This window comes from Ornithodoros turicata, chromosome 6 (assembly GCF_037126465.1).
Source record: "Ornithodoros turicata isolate Travis chromosome 6, ASM3712646v1, whole genome shotgun sequence".
Lineage (NCBI taxonomy): Eukaryota > Metazoa > Arthropoda > Arachnida > Ixodida > Argasidae > Ornithodoros > Ornithodoros turicata.
Window position 1 is genome coordinate 18675360 of NC_088206.1, and position 22999 is coordinate 18698358.

At 46.8% G+C, this 22999-nt stretch overlaps 1 protein-coding gene across 7 annotated transcripts in view; it reads left to right on the top strand.

Moving 5' to 3' along the window:
• The first annotated feature begins 2081 nt into the window (after positions 1-2081).
• The window catches only part of LOC135399321 (uncharacterized), a 54644-nt gene continuing 33726 nt past the window's right edge, over positions 2082-22999 (top strand). For 2 of the 7 annotated variants that reach the window (XR_010424241.1, XM_064631177.1), the window contains exons 1-3: positions 2086-2343; positions 10504-10664; positions 13611-13770. Coding sequence is in view for 6 of the 7 variants with exons in the window: in XM_064631177.1 (XP_064487247.1) it covers positions 10554-10664; positions 13611-13770 (271 nt within the window). In the remaining variant the exon portion in view is untranslated. Of the gene's footprint in view, positions 2344-10503; positions 10665-11341; positions 11515-13610; positions 13771-22999 lie in introns of those variants that run through there. The other 5 variants (XM_064631180.1, XM_064631181.1, XM_064631176.1 and 2 more) reach the window with 5 other exon arrangements.

Consider the following 22999-nt stretch of genomic DNA (forward strand, 5'->3'; position numbering starts at 1 on the left):
TAAGGACGTTATGAACCAAGCTGATAATTTTAATATCTAGATCGTTACTGCGTTGCTGTTTGGAAGTATTTCAGTCTGTGTTTTTTCAGTGTATGTTTGTTTTGTCTCGCTAGTGCATAGTGTTTTGCCACTTGACCGCGAGGTTCTGCCCACAAGCCTATCGGTTTAGGCGGGGCCTGTATTATGTGTATATTTAATATATTGCAATAAAAGTTCCAATTCCAAATTATTATTATTATTATTATTATTATTATTATTATTGTTGTTGTTGTTGTTGTTTTTGTTGTTGTTATTGTTATGTATGACTTCTCTGACCAGAAGTAGAGGCACTAACCAGAAGGGGCGTACGAGGAACACTTGACGGGAGGGTGATATTGCGCAATGCCGTGCAATATCCGCGCTCGACTATGGGGAAACGTATATCGAGGAAATTCGGAACTGTGTCACTTTACAGCAGAATTAATACTGCAGTGAGAGCACATTAGAGACACGCGCTTCTGCGCAGTACAGAACTGAACTTAGCGTATTTGAAATACTTTTCGGGCTATGGGAATACGACTCCTCTTGTTAGATAGAACGTCGCGTTATGGCTATCTGTGTTTGCCGATATTATTGCATTTACGTTGGTACTAACAGCTCGATCGTTTCTTACGGCGAGTAATTTTCGCTTCACATTTAATTGCTGCTCCGAAGTTTATGCGAGCCTTTTTGCGTTATCGCTACATGACAGGACGGAGATGTAAATCATCCGTGCTTATCTATCTCATAGTGAGATGCATTAAACGAAACTTCGATCCTGCCATGCTTCGCGGGAAAGCAAAAGACCGCAATCGTAATAGCTATATCGCCATGTTTCCGTCAATACATTTCAGCTAGCAAAAAGACGCCTGCTAATCAGCTACTTATCAACTTCAGGATGAACCTGTGTCGTCAATTTGATGCTCCTGGTTTTTGCGCGTATAGTTAGTAAAAGGCGAGCAGCACTGCAACGGCATGCAACGGCCTCGTCTGGGCTGGTGGCCCCGTTAGAGGAAAACTCAACGAGAGAGAGAGAGAGAGAATCGTGTTGCGCAACGCCGCGCAATATTGGTGCGTCACGTTGGAGGAAGCCGAAAGGCACTGAATTATTGCAGTTTTTGGAAGTAACCTAGTTAAAAGTAACTATACTTACAAACAGTTTTAGTTTTCCGCAATGATTTCGGAAAGCCCCGCTCACATTTTCTTCCACTCTCCGTCAGAGTTCGAGGTAACTCGTTACTGTAACTAAGTTCCTCTTTTTGGTAACTTGTAACTTAACTCTGTACTTTTGCGCTGTGGTAACTTTCAGAGGATCTCGTTCCTTTCTCAGGTATCCTTCCTCAGGTTCCTTTTAATTCGCTTTTCACTCACGTCCACATATTTTCTTGCTTTCTCTCCCGTTCCTTCATGACATTTTTTGCCATAAAACGTGATACTAAATTACAGTATTCTATTCAGGAAGTAAGAACCGCTGCCATTGAAATGAACCTGAACCATTGTGCGCCCACAGGGAGTAAGATGCAAAGCGTTCGAATAGACCTCTACCAGAGAAACATCATCATGACGTTAGCAGACATACTGAAACCGAAACAAATCGGAAGGAGAGGGCTGGGTTCCACGAACGGGCACTTGTTCGCTACCATGTTACGCTACTTCGCTACTTGTTCGGCACTAAGAAAAGTAGGACCGAAGGTCGTGTCCGTTTCAGGGACCCGTTTCGTAATCCCGTCAAGACCGTGGCTTTCGGGCGCGACCTTGTTCACCTCTAGCTTCGAGCGTAGTTCAACTCTACCAAATTTGTGGCGCTGTCGAACACTATGGCGTCATTCGTTTACATACAGGGAGAGGTCTATTGTTGAACATAAACGAAAACGATCTAAGCGCTCCCCCGCAGGCAACTCAACTGCTCACGCACCTGCGTAATGCTATTTTGTGTCCGAAGTAACTTGGAAGTAACTCGTTCTTTTTTTAAGTAACTCCGTAACTGCGAGTTACATTTCAGGCTGAAGAACTTCGTTATTAACTTCGTTACATTTTTTCACACGGTAACTTAACTCGTAACCAGTTCTTTCTGTCGGCTAACTTCTCGATCTATGCTCTCCGTTGCAGCATGGTGTGCTCACACGACTGCCCGTACCTCTAAGAGAATGGAGATGAGAATATAGGGTGCTGCTATCACCGCTACTCAGAAACAAGCCCGTTTCACTGCATTAGGAGGTGGCCTTCGACTCGAAGATACCCGTGGTGACGCCTCACCACCTCACTATGCTAGGGACATGCTCGCAGTATCCTCGCGCAGGATTACAACGCTGACCCTCTAGCCTGGTAAAGGGCTCCTAATTAATTATTACATTAAGTTTGGTACTGTTGCAATACAAAACGTTACCATTACTCTGATGACAAGAAAACAGTTCTGTGGTCAGCTCTCCTATAAGTGCAATATGGAAGAAGCGTTGGTCCCGTCTATGACTACACTCTTAACTCGGTACCCGTTAAGCTGGATTCACACATGCGTTTTTTGAACGCGTTTCGCGTTCGCGGCGCCGCGAAACGCGAGCCGCGGAGCGTTTCCAGCCGCTTTTCGAGAACCGCTCCGTGCTGCAGCTTCGGAGGGCAGAAACGCGAACGCTTTTCATACAGCCAGACATGTACAAGATACTCAAAAATGTATTTAAGATAAGATAATAAATACTGACGTTAGAATGTAATTAAGATAGAGTATAAATACATGAAAATTAAAGTAATTAAGAGAGAGTACGAAATACTTCAAAAAGTATTTGAAATACAATTAAGATACTATTTATCCTTGAACGCAAAACGTCACCGGTCAATGTGGCAAGTCCCCGCTATGTGACATGAATCACCTAAAACCCGTGTACAACGCAAGCCGCCCCTGTGTGATAGGAGTCATCTAAACAGAAGTCTCAAAAATGAGAAAGAGATACCACATAACACCACTAAGCACATGTGACCCAGAACAAAGCAAACCTCTACAGGTACCTGCCCGGCGTGGTCAGAATTCGGCGTTATCGAGTCAGGGCACACATAATAGAACCGTCACTCGCCGAGGATTAGTATACACTGGGCAAGATCTCTAAATGGGGACTTCCAAGAAGGGCCAATGTCCGGGTCAAGTCCGAGGGACTCAAGAAATTTTCACAGAACAAGCAAGATAATGGAAAGATGAGACACAGAAAGTTTGATGGGAGATCCAAAATATGTAATTAGAGTATTGAGTAGAAAATATCATAAAATGTATTTTAAATAGAGTACAAATACACAAAACCGAAATTATTGAGTAGAGTACCAAAATACCGCAAATTGTATTTAAAATACAGTATTTTAAATACAATACTCCAAATACGTACAAGTCTGCATACAGCCAATCGGAGCGCTCGGAGGAGTGAGGTGGCTTCCTTTTGGCGCCGGCGGGGAAAAGGCGGGCCTCCCGATACCGCGCTGGGATCTTTTGTCATTTGTGCATGTGTATGTGTTTGGTGCTACCGCCTGAGTAAATTCCTTGTCACCAATAGCTGTTTGGTGTCTGAGCTGTCAACGATGAGCTGGGAATTTGCGCAAACAGCGGAATCGACGAAAATAAATACGACTTGTATGTGACCGTGTTTTGGTCGTCGGTAGGTAAACATGTGTCTCGCTTTTTCTGCCGTTCTTTCTCTGCTGTTGTGTCGCGTTTGTCGTTCCAACGATTGATGATTCCAGCAGAAATGCTTCACGATAATTATAAAATGGAGAGCATGCTTACACAATGTAAATTTTGAGGAAGAGAGCTGGAAGTGTCGGTACGATCTTGACGTAGCAACAAGAACGAAGCGCGTTTTCAGGATGGCGGCTCGGCTATGTGTGACAGGCCCCTCTCGGCGGCGCCGCGAACGCTGAGGCGGCGCCATTTTTGGAACGCATGTGTGAATGAGCCTTTAGTGTAACTTTGAGCTACGTGTAACTTCTATACAGATGTAGGTTTCAAAATATCGTAGAGGTTACACGCCCGATACCTCTGTTTAAAGGGATGGTCTCGTACCCCCTGCCCCTCACTAGGTGTATCATCGATTGCCCTTTGTTGAAAAAATGGGAATCCCAAAATTTGCCCAGACAAAGCACGTCACGGTTATTAAATACCGAATTAAATTGATAAAGATTGCAGACCATGACGCGGTCTCTTGTTGGCAACAACTCGACTGCACCGTCCGCCCTGCGGGAAAGTCCGTGACAGAATACAGACGTCGTCTGCTTTTGCGCGAGCCACTGCACCTGCGTGAGCAGACGAGCTTTCAGAAGTGACTGGGGACCGCGACAACACTTGTACATGTTCTTTCAGTTCTCGGCGAAAAACGCACATTCTAAGAAGTGGCCCACATGGTGGTTTAGAACAACTAGGTTAACCTTCAGAGACAAGTTAAAAGTCGCAGAACAGACCCCACTCACAATCACATATCTGAAGTCGCAGCCATCTGCGCGCGCGGTCGCATTACAGCTCCGACCAAAAATATGTTACGCGCGCTCCATTACACTCCCCGTTGCACCACTGATCGTGTTTCGAAATAAAGTGTCGCTGACGACGTACATGAGAAGGAGTGCGTGTTTATTTTAAAAAACGCATTAAATGCTCGGGGAAAGAAAACACGTGACTTACCTTCTGCGTATCCGATTATGTGCCACATTATCGGAGACCCAACAGTCAATGCACGGGCTACATTCTCCGCTCGCGGAGATATATGTCCGAGTGTTCCCCATTTTGAGAGCAAGGGGATTATTCAACGCAAGTCCTTCTGCAGGTTCCGATTGCCATGCAACTGCGACGTACCCGCAGGGCGACATCAAGCGTGACGTTGCATGAGAGGAAGCGCATGTTTTCGTCGTCTGCTATTACGGGCATCGTTTTCGACAAATTCCTCGAAAACGACCTTGTTATACTGAATGAACTTGGACGGTTGTAGATGTGTACAGTACTCGTGAAGATAGTAGTGTCAAAGTTTCGGAATCGCCCCGTGCTGTACGAGACCGTCCCTTTAAAGGCTAAAAACAGCTTGTAACTTGACATTGTAAGAGCAATAGAAGTTACTTCCGAGTGCGACGCAAATACAATCGTCGTAACTTGTAAGTACAGGGTGTCTTTCTTTTCTTTTTTTTTTCGATACAGATTTTTTCATTAAAAATAAACTATAAGTGCGATAGACATCCTGTTTCATTTCTATCATCTCTGAGCCGAGGAGCCGCTCTTGGCCATGTGTTGCTCAACCGTCGAATGGCTAATTACCTAAAATTGTTAATTAACTTTTTACTTATAAGGGGCTACAAAGTTGTCCCATGAGAACAACAAACAACAAAAAAGACACAATGTATAAACTCTTTATAGGGACGTTGTAACTTCTCAACGACTTCCGCGTTTGCATTTGCTTCGTTTGTTTTTCTTTGTTTGGAGTTGGAGTTGGACGGACTAAAAAAAATACGGAGAGGTTGAACTTGTCACCTGACAAGTTTTCTTTGTTTGTTTGCAAGGTAACCTTTATAAAAGGTGTTGCGCAAAAGCTAGCGTGTTCTCGTTCTAGCCGCACATTCAATAGAGAGTTGCGGATCAGTGTGCGTTACGTTTTGTATCTCTGCTTGTGTATGAGTGCGGACCGCGTGTTCAGAATCATGAAGAAGGCACAGGATTGAAGTAACGGAACTTTATCAGGGTATGCACATATAGGCTGTCATACCGACGATCAGTTGTTTATTCCATACCCCCCAACACCCCTAAATGTTTGGCAAACACCCCCGAATTTTTTTTCCTGTGTACTATTGTTACAATGTAACTGCACCCCCAAATTTTTTGCACCGCCCCCCCCCCCCCCCCAAGGCTTGAGGTTCGGATAAACTACTGCCGCGATGCTGCGTCACGAGATTGGAACAACAACACAACAACAGTTTATTCTGACGATGAAGTGGGGAGGTTCCAAACTCCAAGAGTGGAACGCTACCCCCATAGCTAGGGGGTCTAATATGAGTGGTGACAATGATGACGATGATGTGCGATGACGATGCTGTGGATGACGGTGGGTGTGTTTTCGTTATTAAACTCGCGCGACCCGCGAGTCGGAGTCGTGACGTATGGAAGCCATCATACGTCCTTCGACTCGAGCGACCTCCACCTCGAAGGAGAGTCGCTGCGAGTCGACTCTTGAGCACCTCTAGTGTTGAATCCTCGAATTTAGAACGGAGTTAGGTGTCACGTGGGCGACGTCATGAGAGCCGCGCCGCGGCATTTTCGCCCACCAAGAGTCTACTCTCTCGCGCTCTCGAGTTGTTCGAGTCGAATAAAACGAACGCAACCGGTGGTGATGCGAGCGGCGATGGCGATGCCGATCGTGATCGTGATGGTGGGAATGTCCGAGAGCGCTGTTACGATCACGAGATTGGAAGTAGTTTGAAAACCTAGTTCAGAACTATTTAAGAATGCTGCTTAGGTAGATTGACGCCAGAAACGGCAAGAACTTTTGGATCGTCATGCTGGATCTTCCTGCCTCCCCCCCCCCCCCCCCCACACACACACCACAATATATATTTATTTCTCCTCAGATTTGTACGATATTTGTGGATCGCCGCGGAAGATGGAGAGGGGGTGGGAGGCACACACCCTGCCGGTGTATACTAAGTTCCTACTTATGCTGAGGTAACTGTGCCTGTAACCTGTAGTTACTTGTGCGCGGAGCGACTGGAATTAAAGTTACTTTTTCAAGTAACTTTTCCCAGACTGAACTATAGTATTTTACAATACAGTTGTACTGAATCAATGTGCCAGACAAAGAGATCATCCCCCCCCACACACCACACACGAACAGACGCACAGCTCTTTTAGTGTGAATTCAACTTTTATGTAGCTACCTCAAATTAATGATCCTGAAATGATTTTCTCGCAAATCTAATGCCATCGACATACCCTGTTGACAGAATGTAGCAAACGGGACTTTCAACGGAAAATATTTTTTCGGGACGGATTCTTTTGACGTTCCGTGTACAAACAAATGAGTTTGCGGTTGGGGATTGACGGCATCCGTAGAGACTACCGCTATTCTGCAGAGACGTCTCAAAACGGGGTGTCGTCGAGGGCTTTTATGTCATCTTATTTATCTTTATAACCCCCATATTATAAACTTCGAAGTTCTTACGTGGCGTGTCTCCTTTCTTGTGCTGTATCGATGTGAACCTCCGATGATGTTGCCGTGCACATTCAGTACCAGACATAGTGCAATTCTAGGCAAAGGCAGTTTACGCGGCAAAGCACTTTAGGTAAGGGGCATTTACGAACACTGAAAATACAAAGCCTGCTGTACGAAAGTGAGGAGGAAGAGATAATGGATGACGTTTCGAGCCGATGTTGCTTTTTTCAGATGTGTGGGACAGATGTGTGGATTCTGTCTCACACATCTGTCTAGAGACTAACTTGGGAGACTAACTGCAAGATAATCGACGGGTTACCTGTCGCAGACGCGCGACGAGCGCCGAATCACAGCGCCCTCTAGCGTCTTCATCAGGTGATGAAGGACGGACTCCGTCCGAAAGCTTGTTTTTCAGTAAAATAAATGTTTCAATCTCTCTAAATATTTACCTTATTCGTAAGAGGTACAAAGTTGCAATCAACGGGTTCCGTGTCGTTGTATAGCCCGCTACAACTTTTTCATTTGACATTTTGGCTAATTAATTGATTTACTAATTAAATTACTAATTACATTACTAATTAATTTATTAATTAAATTACTAATTAATCACTTAGAACACAAAAATAGTTTGAGTATCCTCACACCACTAGTAATACTATGCAGTCCGTCTTTTTGGTGTGGGATGAACCATCCTATTTTTAAACTTCGGCTCATTTTTATATATATCAGATCATATCTCAGAAACAGGCTACCCCGAACTGATGCGAACCGAACCGCGTAGTTCCTCCATGACTGAATGTCGCCGGCGGACACGAATGAGTTCGGCACACCTGCTCTAAAGTCCCAGGTGGGCCTCCTTGTGGAGACACTGTATTCGAGTACGGTACGCTTGTTCCACGCTCACTTGCGTTAGTGGGACTGCTACTTGTGCTACCGTGCACCACAGGCAGCGTATTATACACAAGCCGTTAGCTCTGAGTCACATCTAAACACCATCAACAACAACTTTATTTCAACATGAAGAATGGGGAGTTTCATCGCCAGGGGCGATACTCTACCCCTATCTAAACATATTAAACGTAAAAAAATAAAAATAAAGAACGAAACAAAAAGGCAGTTTCAAAGTTTCAGAACGTTATTTGAACTGGTCACCGAATTTTCTTCAGCCAATTCAGTTCCTGTTCAGATTCAAGATAGCGGTAGCAAAATCGGGTCAGTTGAGTTCCGGTTCTGCCGAGAAATAACGGTTACTTCCGGTTTCCGGTTCGGTTCGAACAAGGGCGCGTTTCCTTATTCAATTCTGGCAACTCCGAGTAATCAGCGAGTTTAGTATGACATTGCGTGACGTGTGTGTGACCCTATAGAGTAGCCCTTCGACAGGATTTTTCGAACGGTAGGAGTACAGTCACTATAGTAGGAGTTACTCTGCTTTCAAGATGGCTGACTAGGCGAACGGCATTGAGACCTTACCCTATTTGGAAGCGGTGTACCTCGACATAAAGTGGTCGAAATCGCCGTTGCAAAATAAACTGCTGGAAGTTACTGCTTCGTGGTACCCCGATTGAAAATAAGCTGCCCAAAATGCACAATGGTGCGCAGGAAAATGCCAACAGCGACCGTAGACTAACCTGGACAAAAAATTCAAACACCGATAATAAACTAACCGACAAGCTGTTCCCTCCCTGCTAAGCCCAGCTAAGCCCAAAAGGTCGACCAAATGTGGCCTTGGTTCGCTGAAAACGACTTCGACGGACATCGAAGATTCGTGAAGCTGAGAGGTTAATTAGCGATATCAGATTTTTGAACGCGACGCATCATCTTACGAAGCTATCGGGCATTTTCTTTGTTCCAAGATCGGGAATTTTGCAACGGGGAATGTCGAGGCCCTTCCCTTTGAAGAAGCAGCAGAGTTGTTACTCTCCGGCTGCTCCGGCTGTTTTTCGCCGCATATTTATGACGGACACACTGGCCTACTCTGGAATTATTCGTGCGCTTAGAGTAACTCGTAGCTGCCGGAGCTGACTAAGAAAACGCGCCCTCTGGGAGAAGCGACCGAAGCAAATCGTGCACATGAATTAAGGTTGCATGAATGCACGCACCTGTGGTATGCTGGGCGAACGAACTTTTCTGTGCCAATTAATGTAAATGCAAAGTGCCACAAAAAAGCACTACGCCATACATTTGCAACACATTAAAGGTACTGTAAAGCAGTAGACAAGCAAGATATGCCGGTGATGTGACTAGAGACTTTGTTGCTTCTAAATACCATATGCGGAACCATACGACCAACAGCGCGCTATAAATATTTTTAATTTGCCATGAAAGATGCGGCGTAGTGGAGCGGTGCGACGCCTGGTGTCAAACAATCCCCTGTACAGCTGGCAACACTGAAAATTGGTATTACACACTATGACATCGGAACTTCGTTATTTTAGTAACCATATTAGTAGTTTTCCTGTTTACCTATGCATTTTGAAACCCCTGTTAACAGTTTAACCTGTTAACCCCTGTTTTTGCGAAGTAACCCAGTGCTGGCCGCTGTTCGATGGAGGCTCTCCCTACTTCTCTGCTGCGCCTGGGCGCTCCTTTTGTTCGCGGCCTCTTTCGAACGAACAAACTCTCTCTGTGAACCTCTGTGAACAAACAAGTCCCGATGCTGTCTGGCTTCTTGTACGTCTGACACATTTTTTTCAACGGCTCAGCATTTCATTTCAAGGATGAAAGATGAAAGTCACTGAAAAGGTTAGCCAGCTGTAGGACTCGAACCCACATCTTCTGGATTGCCGGTCCAGGGCCAGTTCGCTTATCCGTTTATCCTCAGATGTGGATCGTTGTGTGGATTGCAGGGGCGGATTTTATGGTGGATTGTTATGTCGGGCCCAGTGTTATACGCATGCAATGTGTTTGCCGCCGTATGTGTCAGAAGTACGGATTCATTTCGAATACCTAGTACAGTGTTGCCCGTAATCTTTAATTGTAATTTTCTAATTAACTGCACCGTCGATTGGAATGAAACTTGCACAGTTTTTGTCCTGGTGGCTTGGACTATCGAATAGCCACACTAAATGACATTTGATCGGTGCTGCTTTACAGTACCTTTAAAGGAGTGCAGAGGTCCATCCAAAAAAATTTCAGATTAAGACGTCTGATGAAAGTGTGTGTGTCGTTTTACCGAATAGCGCGAAAGGTTTTTTGTTGCTTTTAAAGACGTCTTTCAGTGTCTAACCAATACCACTTAGCAGAGCTGCGCTGGCCTTCTGTCTAGGGGGTGTTGGTCTAACACGTTTACCACACGACTGAAATGGAGGACTGTACTTTGGGACAGGTGTTGTACTTTGAAGAGAGCTTGTTCCTGCCTTCTGAGAGACAGCGGAGATGGCAACAATCGGGGAAGGGACACCGCTGCTGGTACACGAGAACGACGTCGACGTGCGACTACAAGTGCTTCCCGGGTATCTGAGAGAGTGTTGTTGTTGCACCACACACGTAAGTAGTATTGCGGCAGGCGTTGTTGGCTATAGTCAGCAAACATTCATTTTTCCCGCTTCGGCAGAAACGCGATTTCTTCCTTGCCCTTAAACGCGCGAGATGAGAGGCAGCAGCTCTTGCTCTCCCTCGCATTGAAGTGGGTTTCTAGCAGAGCGACACGAAAACTTCGCGCAACAACAACAATAAATGATGGAGAAGTGACGATGACATGATGTCGCGCAAAGGAATGCAGATCATTCGTAAAGTATGAAATGCACTACCCTAAGAAGAATATACGATGATGACGTAGAGCGGTAGAGCAAACAACACTGTAGAAAGAGTAGTATCCAGAGAACGACTCAAGTATCAGACACCAGAGGCCTAATGCCAGGAAAACTTGCATGCATCACCCTACTACATTATAAAAAGAAGCACAAAAGTCCGTGCAGAACATTCACGAGGAAAGTTCAAGAACATCGTCTTTTTTCACTTCTTCTTTCACTCACTTTCTTTAAAAGGCAAATCTGTAACATCCTCCCCACCGAATGAGCAACAGCTCATTGTACCTCTGTTTCAAGGGGATACAGCAGTTGCACGGAACGACGTGTCGTATTCCCTGGCGGCAGTTTTATGGTGCATGCCGGGCTATGTCATCCCGGCCCTTGTGAAGGGTCATAATCCGTACTGTCTTCCAGCACTGCCGTGGTACTCTTTCTTCGTGGAGCAGCTCCAGGTCACCCGACTTCAATGGGTGGTAGCTTGCAGGTTTGAAAGAATGTGCCGATCTCAGCTGAAGTAGGTGTTCAGTCCGCCATCTCTTCAAGAAGTGGTCAGAGACCCGTTGTCTGTGGTACCACCGTCGAGAAAGGTTAGTCGAAGTGGGAGACGACTGTGCTTTATCTTCGCTACTTGGCAGGGTGGTAAGTCTTCTACCAATGAGCCGGTGTGAGAGCGACTGGCTCGTTCAGGGAGTCGTGCAGGTACGTAAGCAGACGCGAGTTTATCGAGGCCTCGGCGTCTTGCAAAACTGTCACAATTTCCTCAAATGTGAGAGACTGACGTCGGGGTACCCTTCGAAGTGTACCCTTCATTTCACGCACCAGACGCCCCCATCAGCCACCCCACCACGCTGCCCTTTCAACCATAAACCTCCAGGCTACGCGCCGCTATCGGCGAAGTGGTCTTGCACTTCCTCTCGGATGACGGGTTTTTGAATTTCTTTGGACGCTTTCTTGAAGGTCAGGGCATTGTCTGAATGCAATGCAATGCGTCGTCTGGGTGCACTGTACTAGGCAGCCCACGACGTACCACAAAACGACGAAATGCCACGAGGAATGACCTCGCCCTGACACCAGCTGGCGTTTTTTTTTAGCCAGCACCAGGTGCTGTTTTTCTAAGCTTACCTAGGTCGCCAAAACGTTGCATAAGAAGGATGATTGCAGTGTCATGATTAGACGCACTTGTCTGTATAGTCCCGATATGGCGGCAGTTTTGGTCCCGAACAGCAAGGCGCGAATAGTGAAACTTTTCTGACTTACTAAGTTTCTGGTTATCGTGCACGTTGGCCTTGTACTGTTCCCAGAAAGGCTGCCATTCTGTGAAGTCGCCATGAAACTTGAGTAGTTCGAGACGTTGCAACTTGACCCCAGTACTCTAGCTGTGCGGATACTTGAAATCCTAGTGAAGGTGTAGCAGGTGAGAAAGTAAAGGATTGCGTTGCTCGCAGTTGTTCACCGTTAAGTCGCAAGTTCGCAATGGCCTCAGTTATTTTCTCGTACTGCAGCACTGAGGTATACTCGTTTCCCAAGCTTTCGGTTGGAGTGTGACCTTCAACTTCGCGGTCAAGTGATTGAAGTGCGTTGCTGAATGTGATCAGTTTTTCCAAAAGAACGTCCAAGGTCTCTGCCGTGGAGTTCATGTCTAGCATTGCAGCAGTGGCCTCGTTGACAGTCCTCGTGGCCTGCGTTCGTCTTGCTGCATTCTTGACCCTGAGTCGATCCAGGACGTCCGTATCGTTATGCATGGCTTGGCCAGTCGCAGACAACTCCTTCCCGGGTTTCGGCACTAACAAGATGTAGAAAGAATAGCACCCAGAGCACGACTCAAGTGTAAAGGACCAGAGGCCTAATGCCACGAGAACTTTTATGCGTGCACCACGCTACAACATTATAAAAAGAAGCACAAAAGTCAGTGCAGAACGTTCTTCTTCCCATGGAGAATGGCCATTAGCCACAAGGGAGAACGTTCACGAAGAAAAATCCCAGAACATCGTCTTTTTTCACTTCCAGTTTCTTCAAAAGGCAAATTTGTAAGAACACCAACAGCTTAATTAGCGTATATCAACTGAAAAGGCAACTAAATATTTTCAACAAAACTCATGAGGGGAACCTATAGTATTCTCTGTGGCGGTTCGCTTTGACCGTCTCATGTGGCGAAGTTTTGTTTCTGGGGTATAACCAACGCTAACAACCCTCGCATCGAAGGTTTTCGATAGTAATTGGTACTACACTATATTAAAACAGAACTTCCCTGGACAGCACCGCTCGAAACCAAGCGCGACCATTGCGCGGAGTGATACCGGCGTAGAAAGCACGGGGAGTACGCATTTTTTGTGACACTTAACGCAACTGCATAAGCGTCCCAAAAAAACGTACGCCTTCCGTTTCCAGCGAATCAAGGGAGAGGACGATGCCATTAGGGATGACAGCTGGATAGGAGTGTGCTATGCGGTGAAGTTCTGTTTTAAAAGTGTATGTTGCGTCTTTGGCAGCACACTTGACCGGCAATCGGAAAAGTGTGCGTTGGTGAAGCTTAAGTGTTGTGTTTATATCTTCATTGTCCGTTCACCTCCGCAATTTACGCTCGTAATCACAAAATAGAGTTGTTGTTTACGTTCCTTGTTTTCCTTTAAGCGCTTTTCATAGGCATTATGAGTTCTACAAGCCCCGTTGAATCTGCTTACAGGTCAGACGGTGTGAGCATGTAACAGGTCTCGAATGGCTATTCTTCGGTGTGTCGCTAGTGGCCATCATGGTTTCTCTGGGCTTCACCTGTACGGACTTGTCTCAATTTCCGAATGAGTCGGACGACTACATCCTAGGATGGGTGATCCTCTTCATAACGGGTGAGTTATCCTGTACGAAGTTCAAACGCAGCGCGGCTCCCATTCCGGAAGAGACGGAAAACGGGAAGCCTGTCGCGGTGCCAGTGATGGGCAAAGTACCCAAGATTGTGCTTAAACTAATGTACCAAGGACTTAGCATATCTTGAGTACCATTCTCTAAATGCTGTATCTTAAACACTTTTGTTGGTATCTTAGTATCCTACTGAGTACGCTTCGTGAAAAGTATTTGTACTGTAATTAAAATACTTTATTCAGTATTTAGCACTCAGTACTCTAATTACTCTTTCCTTTTTGTCGAATATTCAGATGGGCATACCTTTTTTTTTTTTTTTGCCGCACCTGACAATAGTTGATCTTTCCAGGCCGTTTCAAAGGAAGTCCACGCTCAGGTTATCATTTGGCTTGAAACACCACGTGTGTTCTGACCTTAAACTCGGCTTCAGGAAACGTTTTTCAAAGGAAGAGAGGACGGTTATCGGGTGACCACCTCGAAATGCAGCTACTAATGCGTGCAAATAAAGCATATGTCTAATTTGCAGGCATATTTTGACACTTTTGTGGCTGTTTATTTTTTGAGTATCTTATAAGTACCTTAAATACTTTTCATAGTATTTACTTCTCTACTCTAAATACCCGGTTTCGGGTTCGCGTTGCTTGGATTTCGTTCCGGTTCAGTTCCGGTTCGGCCACGATAAAAATCGAACAGGTTCACAAACCGGTTCGCAGCCCCGAACCGGTTCAACGCTTCCATTTTTTAAAACTGCTTTTATGAGGAAATGCGTGGCTAATAGCTTACTGGTGTTGTTTGCATTGAGCAGAGATGTGCTCCTCCATATAATACTGATGTAGTGATATGTCATGCAATGATACAGTCATGGCCTCCAATTTGACGACGGAGGGGGCATAAGCTTTTTGAATGTGCTGTGTGAGTCGATCGTTATGTACCCTGACATACTTTCTGCTCATCTACCATAGCATTTCTGTACGCAAACTTGACAACGAATGTCTCCATTCCGCGTCTAACCAGTCTAATTCAACCTGTTTGACCTATGCTCCGACAGCTGACGGTCCTGTTACAGCACATTAGATACTCTCCTGACTCCCCGTCGAAACCCCTTCTCGCCAGGCAAAGCATGCGTGTCATGCGTGTCGCCTGCGCTGAGCATTGCAGTGCGTTATGCAAGGTTCTCCATGAATGACAATGCTGAATGAGCTTTTGCTGCCTGCGTCAGGTGCACAGGGTGTGTTATTCGCAAGATGAAGAAATTCTCAGAGTTGTTAGTTAACTAGAACAAAACAAAGTGTAACTAGTTGTTGTAACTCCCATTTATGCACGCAGTCTCTAACTACCTTTTAGCTATCATGTAGTAGATCAAAGAGTGATATTAAACGGTAGGAGCAACTTATTTATTTACACATGGTAACAAGACTTTCGTGCACGAGACTGCACTTCTTCAGGTTACAGGTTTTTCGTATGAGAGGGTAACAAGGTGATGGAAAGGATGTAAAGGATCCTTTCCATCACCTTGTTACCCTCTCATACGAAAACTCCTTCGTCAGCTGTATATATGTTCCTGTACCACGTTCATATTTTTGTAACCTGAAGAAGTGCAGTCTCGTGCACGTTACCCGTCTTGTTACCCTGTGTAAATAAATAAGATGCTCCTACCGTTTAACATCACTCTTTGATCTACTCATCACCGGCAACTTGACATCGCCTATTTCTCTGTCGTCGTATCATGCAGTAGTTTAAGTATAAGTAGTTAACTACTGCACATCCCCGGCATTGACGTTTTTAGTGGTCAGGTACTCCCTTTAACGAGAGAAAGGAGAAATGGACGAACACTTGCAAATAGCGTCTAAGCTGTTGAAGCGGTGTAGTCCTGCTACTTTCTGTTCCCCAAATCTCTTTTTTCACACGTACAGTGCCAGCAAGATACACTTAACGGAAGCCTAATAAGATGGACAGCATTTTACATAGGCGTCGGTAATTGCCGGCACACTGCATTCGCAGCGTGAATCGATCTGAAACCGTACTGAAGCACGGGGAAAATAAGTCTGCCAGCCTTGCTCTGTCCGAGCTCACAGCAGTGTACCAGTTAATCCACAACACAAAAGCAATGGGTCACGACACAATTACACTACCAGTGAGCAGAACTACATTTACTTTTCAAACCACGACCAATTAAACAGGCACACTGCGTACGCTCCTTCTCCACTTCTCGTGTTTCTGACTTGTTTAATTTTTTCTGCTGACGTGTAAAGGGAAATGTTGGGCGCTTCCTTAATCACGTGTTCGTCCGTCCGCGTGGCACCTCCTTCCTGAAGAGCAGACGCCGCAGCGCTCATGAGGACAACTGCGCTTCAACGTACTGAAGAGATGCTGAAATCATACTTACTATGCGTCCTCGTTTGACTTCCAGGTGAAAATTTGCGAAATCCATGATATGGAGACCAATGTGTTCTCGTTCGGGGATTGAGAGGCACTAGAACTCTTATGCTGACTTCTTTTATGTCTAAACCGTTTTGTTGCAACAACAACAACTTTATTTTCGACCTTGGAGAGTGGGGAGTTTCATCGCCACAGGCGATACTCTACCCCATTGCTGGATGGAATGGGGGGAATAAAATAACGAGCCCCTTTACAATAACGATCGAAGTCCGATGGTGTCCAGAAATGTCAGAAGAGCTTTGAGCGCAGAGCGTTGCTGGGCTGGATTGGGCCAGGGACCAAGCAATTTCGATAGGGAGAAAGGGCGAGAGTCCAGCTGACGAAGAGACTCGGAGAGTGTGGTTCGGGAAGGTTCGTAGTGAGGGCAATGAAGAAGAATGTGCTCCAGATCCTCAAGAGCACCACAGTGGCAGCAGGTGGGAGAGTCAACTTGTCTCAAGCGGTAACGCCACTGAGCTGTAAAGGCCACATCGAGGCGCATTCGGTGGATTAACGCAGCATCTTGACGAGAGGTGTTTCGTGGCATGCGGAAAGCGAGCGTGGGATCAACTCTGTTCAACATAGAGGGGGGAAGAATGTCGGTTGTCCGTTGGCGGGAAGCCAGGGGTGTCACTAGGCGTCGCAGAATGGAACGGCGGTCTCCTCTCAGCAGAACATTACGTGTCCGTTTCCGATACGACAGTGCTGCTTCTGCGGCGCTGTCGGCCTGGTCGTTCCCCACGACACCACAATGGGCTGGAACCCACTGGAGAACTAGCCTGTGGCCTGCGGCGTAGATAGTGTGGTAAGCCATTAACACGTCTGTGACTAGGGGTGCGGATGGGCCTCGTATGCCGGAATTTTCAATTGCTTGAAGTGCAGATTTGGAGTCTGTAAAGACTGCCCATTCCCGGGGTGGAAAATCAGCGATGTGTTGTAGAAAGAAAAGGATGGCATAGAGTTCCGCAGCTGTGGAGGAGGTTGGATGTGAGAGGCGGCTTCCGTGCACGACGCCTTCGGATGGAATGACGAAGGCTGAGGCGGACTTGTTGTTTCGGGATGCGCCATCAGTATATGCTGCCGTAAACGTAGAAAACTTCTCGTCTAGCAGAGCATGAAAATGGGCTCGGAGGACTTGAGGGGGGACCTGATCTCTTCTTTCCAGAAGGTTTGGGAGGTGTACAAAAGTGGGCGGTACCGGTAGAGACCAGGGGGCTTCCGGCGGTATAGTGTCCTTAGTTATGAAGGCAGTGAGAGTCTGGCGTGTCCTCTGCGCTACTCGATAGAAGTTGCTTTCAGGGCGGTATCGAATTTTCCTGAGTAGCGGGTGGCGGGGAATGTGAGCACGCAAACGGAGGTAGTGCCGAGCCGTTTCCCGTTCACGGAGAACTTCAATCTGGAGCTCACCAGCTTCAGCCAGTACTTGCCGTGTTTCAGCCATTCTTGGAACTCCGAGGCATCGACGAAGGCTTCGAGCAAACAGGGACCGAAGTGTATTTAATGAAGTTGTTGATATACTGTGCAGAATAGGAAGGCTGTAAAGCACAGTTGCCCTCACCAATGCCGCGTGAACCGCGAGCAGGGAACGCTGATCACAGCCCCATCCTGAGCCAGAAAGATGTTGAATTGCGGGGAGCCATCGCTGCACTTTAATTTCAAGATGTTTAATGTGCCGAGCCCAGCGCAAGTCCGAGTCGATTACCACGCCAAGGAAGCGGTGAAAGCGTACCGGTTCAAGCTTCTTTAAACAAAGCCAGAGAGGGAAATTGGCCATAGCTTTACGCGTGAAAGGGAGCTCGACACACTTTTCGGGTGAAAGGTCCATCCCGAGGTGCGTGAGGTACGTATGGATATTGTTTAAAGCGAGCTGGCAGGCGGCGCTGGAGAGCCGGGCGTGATTTTCCTACTGTCCAAAGGGCGACGTCATCTGCATACACGGAGAACGACACTTTGCGAGGAATTACTGACTGTAGGCCGGCCATCACCACGTTAAAGAGTGTCGGGCTGAGAATGCTTCCTTGGGGGACTCCTTGAGGAACAGGATGCTGAGGGCTTTGGCCTTGGGACGTACGGACAGCGACAGTTCGGCCCGTAAGGAAGTCTTGGAGCCAGATGAAGAGCCGATCGGATACTCCAAACGAGCGCAAGGCGTGCAGCACACAAATGTGCGAGACGGTATCATATGCGCGCTTGATGTCGAGGAAGACCGATCGGACGATCCGTCGATGGGCTCGAGCATGTTGAACTGTGGAGACTAGGTCGAGAACTGAATCCATGGAGCTTCGGTGGCGACGAAATCCAGCCATTTCGTGAGGGAACGCACGTTGTTTTTCAAGCCACCAGTCGAGGCGATGCAAAACCATTCTCTCCATCAGTTTCCCCATACAGCTTGTCAGGCTCACCGGGCGAAAGGAGGATAGGGAATTTGGGGGATTGCCTGGTTTCAGGATGGGAACAACCAATGCCTCCTTCCATGTATGTGGTAAAGATCCTTGTTGCCAAGACGTATTATACACATGAAGGAGAGCTTGGAGTGACCGCCCGTCAAGGTTTCGTAGCACACGCGGCACGTAGCACAAGCGGCATAGGTGATTTTATCGGGCCCAGGGGACGAGGCGGCGTTCACAAGCTTCAACGCTATTGTAACTCCGCCGTTTGGGTAGCGTGAAGACGGACTCCAACAAACTATGCAGGGAAATGGAGACAGACGCCGGTAGGCAGAATACAGGGGAAGGCGACACAGTATATATTTACATCATTTGTACAGACTGGTGACGGACATACGTCCGAAGTACAGAAGGGCGATGAGCACCCGATGTCGGATGCTTTTAAAACCAACGAAGGCGAGAGTGTCCCGCTTTCTCTATTCCAGGAATACATCCCCTGCTTTGTTCGAAGGAGACCGCAGGTCTGTTTTCGGGATGGTTCCTTTTCTTCCCTGGGGTAGCTGCTCCCAAAAGACTTCTCAACTAGGTCGTCCCACGATGCCAATTCTCGGAACTTGACCTTGAGTCATAACAACGCTGCCTTTAGCTCGATTAGTGTGAAGTCGCGGTCCATAACTTCCGGGGGACGGGTCCAGTCTTGGTGAAGTTCAGCCGTCAAACTGTGGACAAAACTGCGGTGTAGGGGCGTGGTCGAAGCAGCCACCGGAGTCGTTAGTACCACGCAGAAGTCCGTCGCAAGCGTGTTTTCGTCTACACGCTGAACGATAGCCAAGGCCGCGAGAGGATTCTTTTGAGGGGGCGCCTCCTTCAGAGATCGGATTGTCCGCCAGATCTTCGTGGTCGGATCAAACGGTGAAAGGTGGTGGCAAAACTTACACCAACGCTTCCTGTCCTCGTTTTTAAGTTCTCGTGTTACTTTAGCTTTCATCCGGCGGTATTCCACAATGTCCGTAAGTTGCCCTGTCCGACGAGCCGTTCTTTCTGCTCGGCGACGTAATGCTCTAAGGTGGTTAATTGCTGGGGAATGGCCGACATGGCCTGTTACCCTTTTAGACATGACCACCGCGTCCTGAATACCGCGGGTAATTGCTTGAGACAGAGCCTCTGGGGACATACCGGTATGCACAGATGTTCTGAGGCCCGCACGAAAACGTCTCCAGTTTGTGAAAGAAATCAGTCCAGCAGTGGCTGAGAGGGGCAGTCTGTCGTGCGAAATATATAGAGGAAAATGATCGCTACCTCTAGTGTCGACATCCGTAGCGCACGACAAGTGGCGAATTATGTCGGTTGAGCACCACGAGAGGTCCAATACATCAAGTGACGTTGGGGATCGCATGTAAGTGGGCTCGCGGTTGTTCAGCAGGCACATGTTATTATTCTCCATTGCCTCCAACAACCTCCTTCCCCTACTGTCCGTCCTTCGGCTTCCCCAGGCCGAGAGATGTGCATTGAAGTCCCCTAGCACAAGCGCCGGGGCTTCCAGAGAACCAAGTATGCGTTCGAAGTCACTCCACGGGACCTGTACTGCGGGACGGATATAGATACTGACGACCGTTAACAGCATGGGGCCAAGGCGGATCCTGCAGGTGACGTAATCATAAGAGCGATGACAAACTGAGCCGATGGGTGCAGCAACGAGGTCATTGCGAACGTATAGCGCTGCTCTGCTCTCAGGGGAATCATGAGAGCGATAGAGTGTGTATCCATTAACACGATGTGTACAATCCATGCCGTGTTCGCCGTTTTGTTGCGAACCGGCTACCGCTATTATTTTTTTCGGTTCTGCTCCGGTTCGGGTTCAACAGTGTCATGAAAATTACGGTTCGGGTTCGGTTTCGGCAAAAATAACGATTCGGGTACGGTTTTCGGTTCGGGTTCGGTTCGACACCCTGTTTTAAATACATTTTGCGCTCAGTATTTAGTAACGTATTTTGAATACTTTTTTGTGGTATCTTCTACATGTCTGGTACAAATGTACTTAAAGTAAAGTATTGAAACTGTATTGAATTGTATCGAACTTGTACCACCACGAGCGTGCACTAATGGACGTCCCTATGCAACGCATTGACAAGCGGCCGCTCAACCTAGCGAAGATCCTCGGTCCGTGGTCGAACGCTTCCCACCAGACGCAGGGCCTTCATCTTCACCGGTCTGGCGACTGCTCTTTGAAAGCCCCCATCATCATCCCTTCATCCTCTCCCAACGCGAAATAGGGCAGTGTACCGCCTCAGCGGCGGTGAATCGCCCACCCCATCACCATCCAATGTATGTGTGTGTGTTGTACTACACAAGTTTACTTGGTCATATTAAATATCCTGATCAGTAAAGTACAAAGTCATTGACAAAGTACTTTAAAGTACTCATGAAGTAGTATTACAAATTTAGATCGTATCGCTGGATGTTTCAACACTTGAAAAAAAAAGTGATCTTTCGACTGTTATCTGTATAAAGTTTTAGCAAGCATTTTTGCGAAGCACCAGTTAGAAAATATGAATAGTTTACAGCTGACTCATTAATATGAACCGAAATACGCATAAAATACGCACGAAACCGTTGTTCGCATAATCTCGGGAGGAATATAACAGTCAACCAAGTCTGCTATCTTCGCCTAAGTCATCTAAGTCATTGAAATTATTAATTACCAGTCAGTAGACACGAATACACGTTAAGCGGCGAACGACGCTTCATGCTAGATTGGCTCATTTTAGCCCCCCGGCACTGGGGCTTTAGCGTTTTTAATGAAGTTGTATTGGAACGGCGCGATTCTGAGCCCGGGGTCTTTATGTAAAAGGCGGGTTATCGTGTTATCACTGACCACCGCCGTGCTACCATGACGCCGTTTTTAGAGTGAAGTGTCTGTGGAACAAAGACAGAGCACGGGCAAGAGCAAGTGTAAATAGAGAGTTCGACCCATTTTCGACCCATTGGCGATTCTCATATAGGATGTAAGTATAGCTGTTTTTACCTCTGTGATTTCAGATGCACAAAGAAAACCAACTTGGTGTGTTCTTTTCATTCTGACTGGGTGGCTGTCCCTTTACTTTTAGGGGCTTATCATGCGCTATGTGTGAGCGATCAGTTCTGCGCAGTTAAGGCGGACACCCTGTATATAGCTGAGGCTGATTACTATATTCATTCAACGATAAAGTTTGGAAGCCAAAATAAGCAAAACAAAACGTAAGAAACATTTGCAGAATTTAATAATCCTTTGAAATGATTTTTCGATACAACATATGCTACTGTTATTCCACCTCAGACAGAATGAAAATTGGCCAGATGCTTTTTCACTACACCAAAACATCACTGAGGCGTCCGCCGACGCCCCCGGGGGCGGCGTACCTCTAACGGCTGCGGAACCCATCGGCAGATCCGCCCCGTGGTGCGTCGCTTCGATAGAGCCGTTGTCCGCGACTCCAGGGCCAAAAAATTGTCCGCCTGGGTCGATCGGTGCGGACGCGAAAATTCGAATACCGGAAACGCTCGGCCGCTTTACGTCGCGAGACAACAATGATTACGAGCGACACCAGAGCTACAGTGGTCGGTCTGCGGATTAATGTTGACCACGTGAGGGAATTTACCGCCGTATTCTCACTCAGCCCTGAGGGATCCCTGCGCTTCAAAGGAACTTTCAGCAGCTTTGGCAATCGTTTAGATTTTTCTGGTACGTCCCATAGACGTTTGTGGTTTACTGGGTACCGGAGCAAGAACATGGCGGTAATGAGTTGAAAAATACTAAGTTGCCACGGTGTTCACTGTGGTCACATGAATGACGTGAGACAAGGAAATTCGGCAATGACGTTGTTGAAGATGATCTGTGGGATAGACGTGTCATTCTTTCCATGTTGTGCTCGGTGACAACAAAGCCAGACGCAGACCAAGCTGCAGTCGTCGATCCATCGGTGAAAATAGCTGTCCTGCTGTGGTTCTTCTGCATCATGGATAGACACATGGTTAGACAGTACTGTCTCAGTGCAACGGATCGTAAAGCTGACCTTCGGTGCACACCGGGCACAGTTACACAAACTTTAGGTACCAAAAATGTTCAAGGGGGATGCTGGGGATGCTGAGTCGATTGTGGAGGGATTGCTTTTGGCAAAGCTCTATGATGTGGAGCAATCGCTGTGAGGAAACGGGTATGGTTATACTCCATCCGCGGATGCACGCTCGTCGTCTGCCAACGATAGAGGTCCAACGTAAAAGTGTTTTACATGAGAAACCATTTGTGTGCACAACTAAGAAATATCTGTGTTTATTTATTTATTTTTTTCCTTACAAACAAACAAATCTCCGTGCTATGTCACTGAAATATATGTAATATACTATGTCACTTCATGAACGCTACCCAAAACTG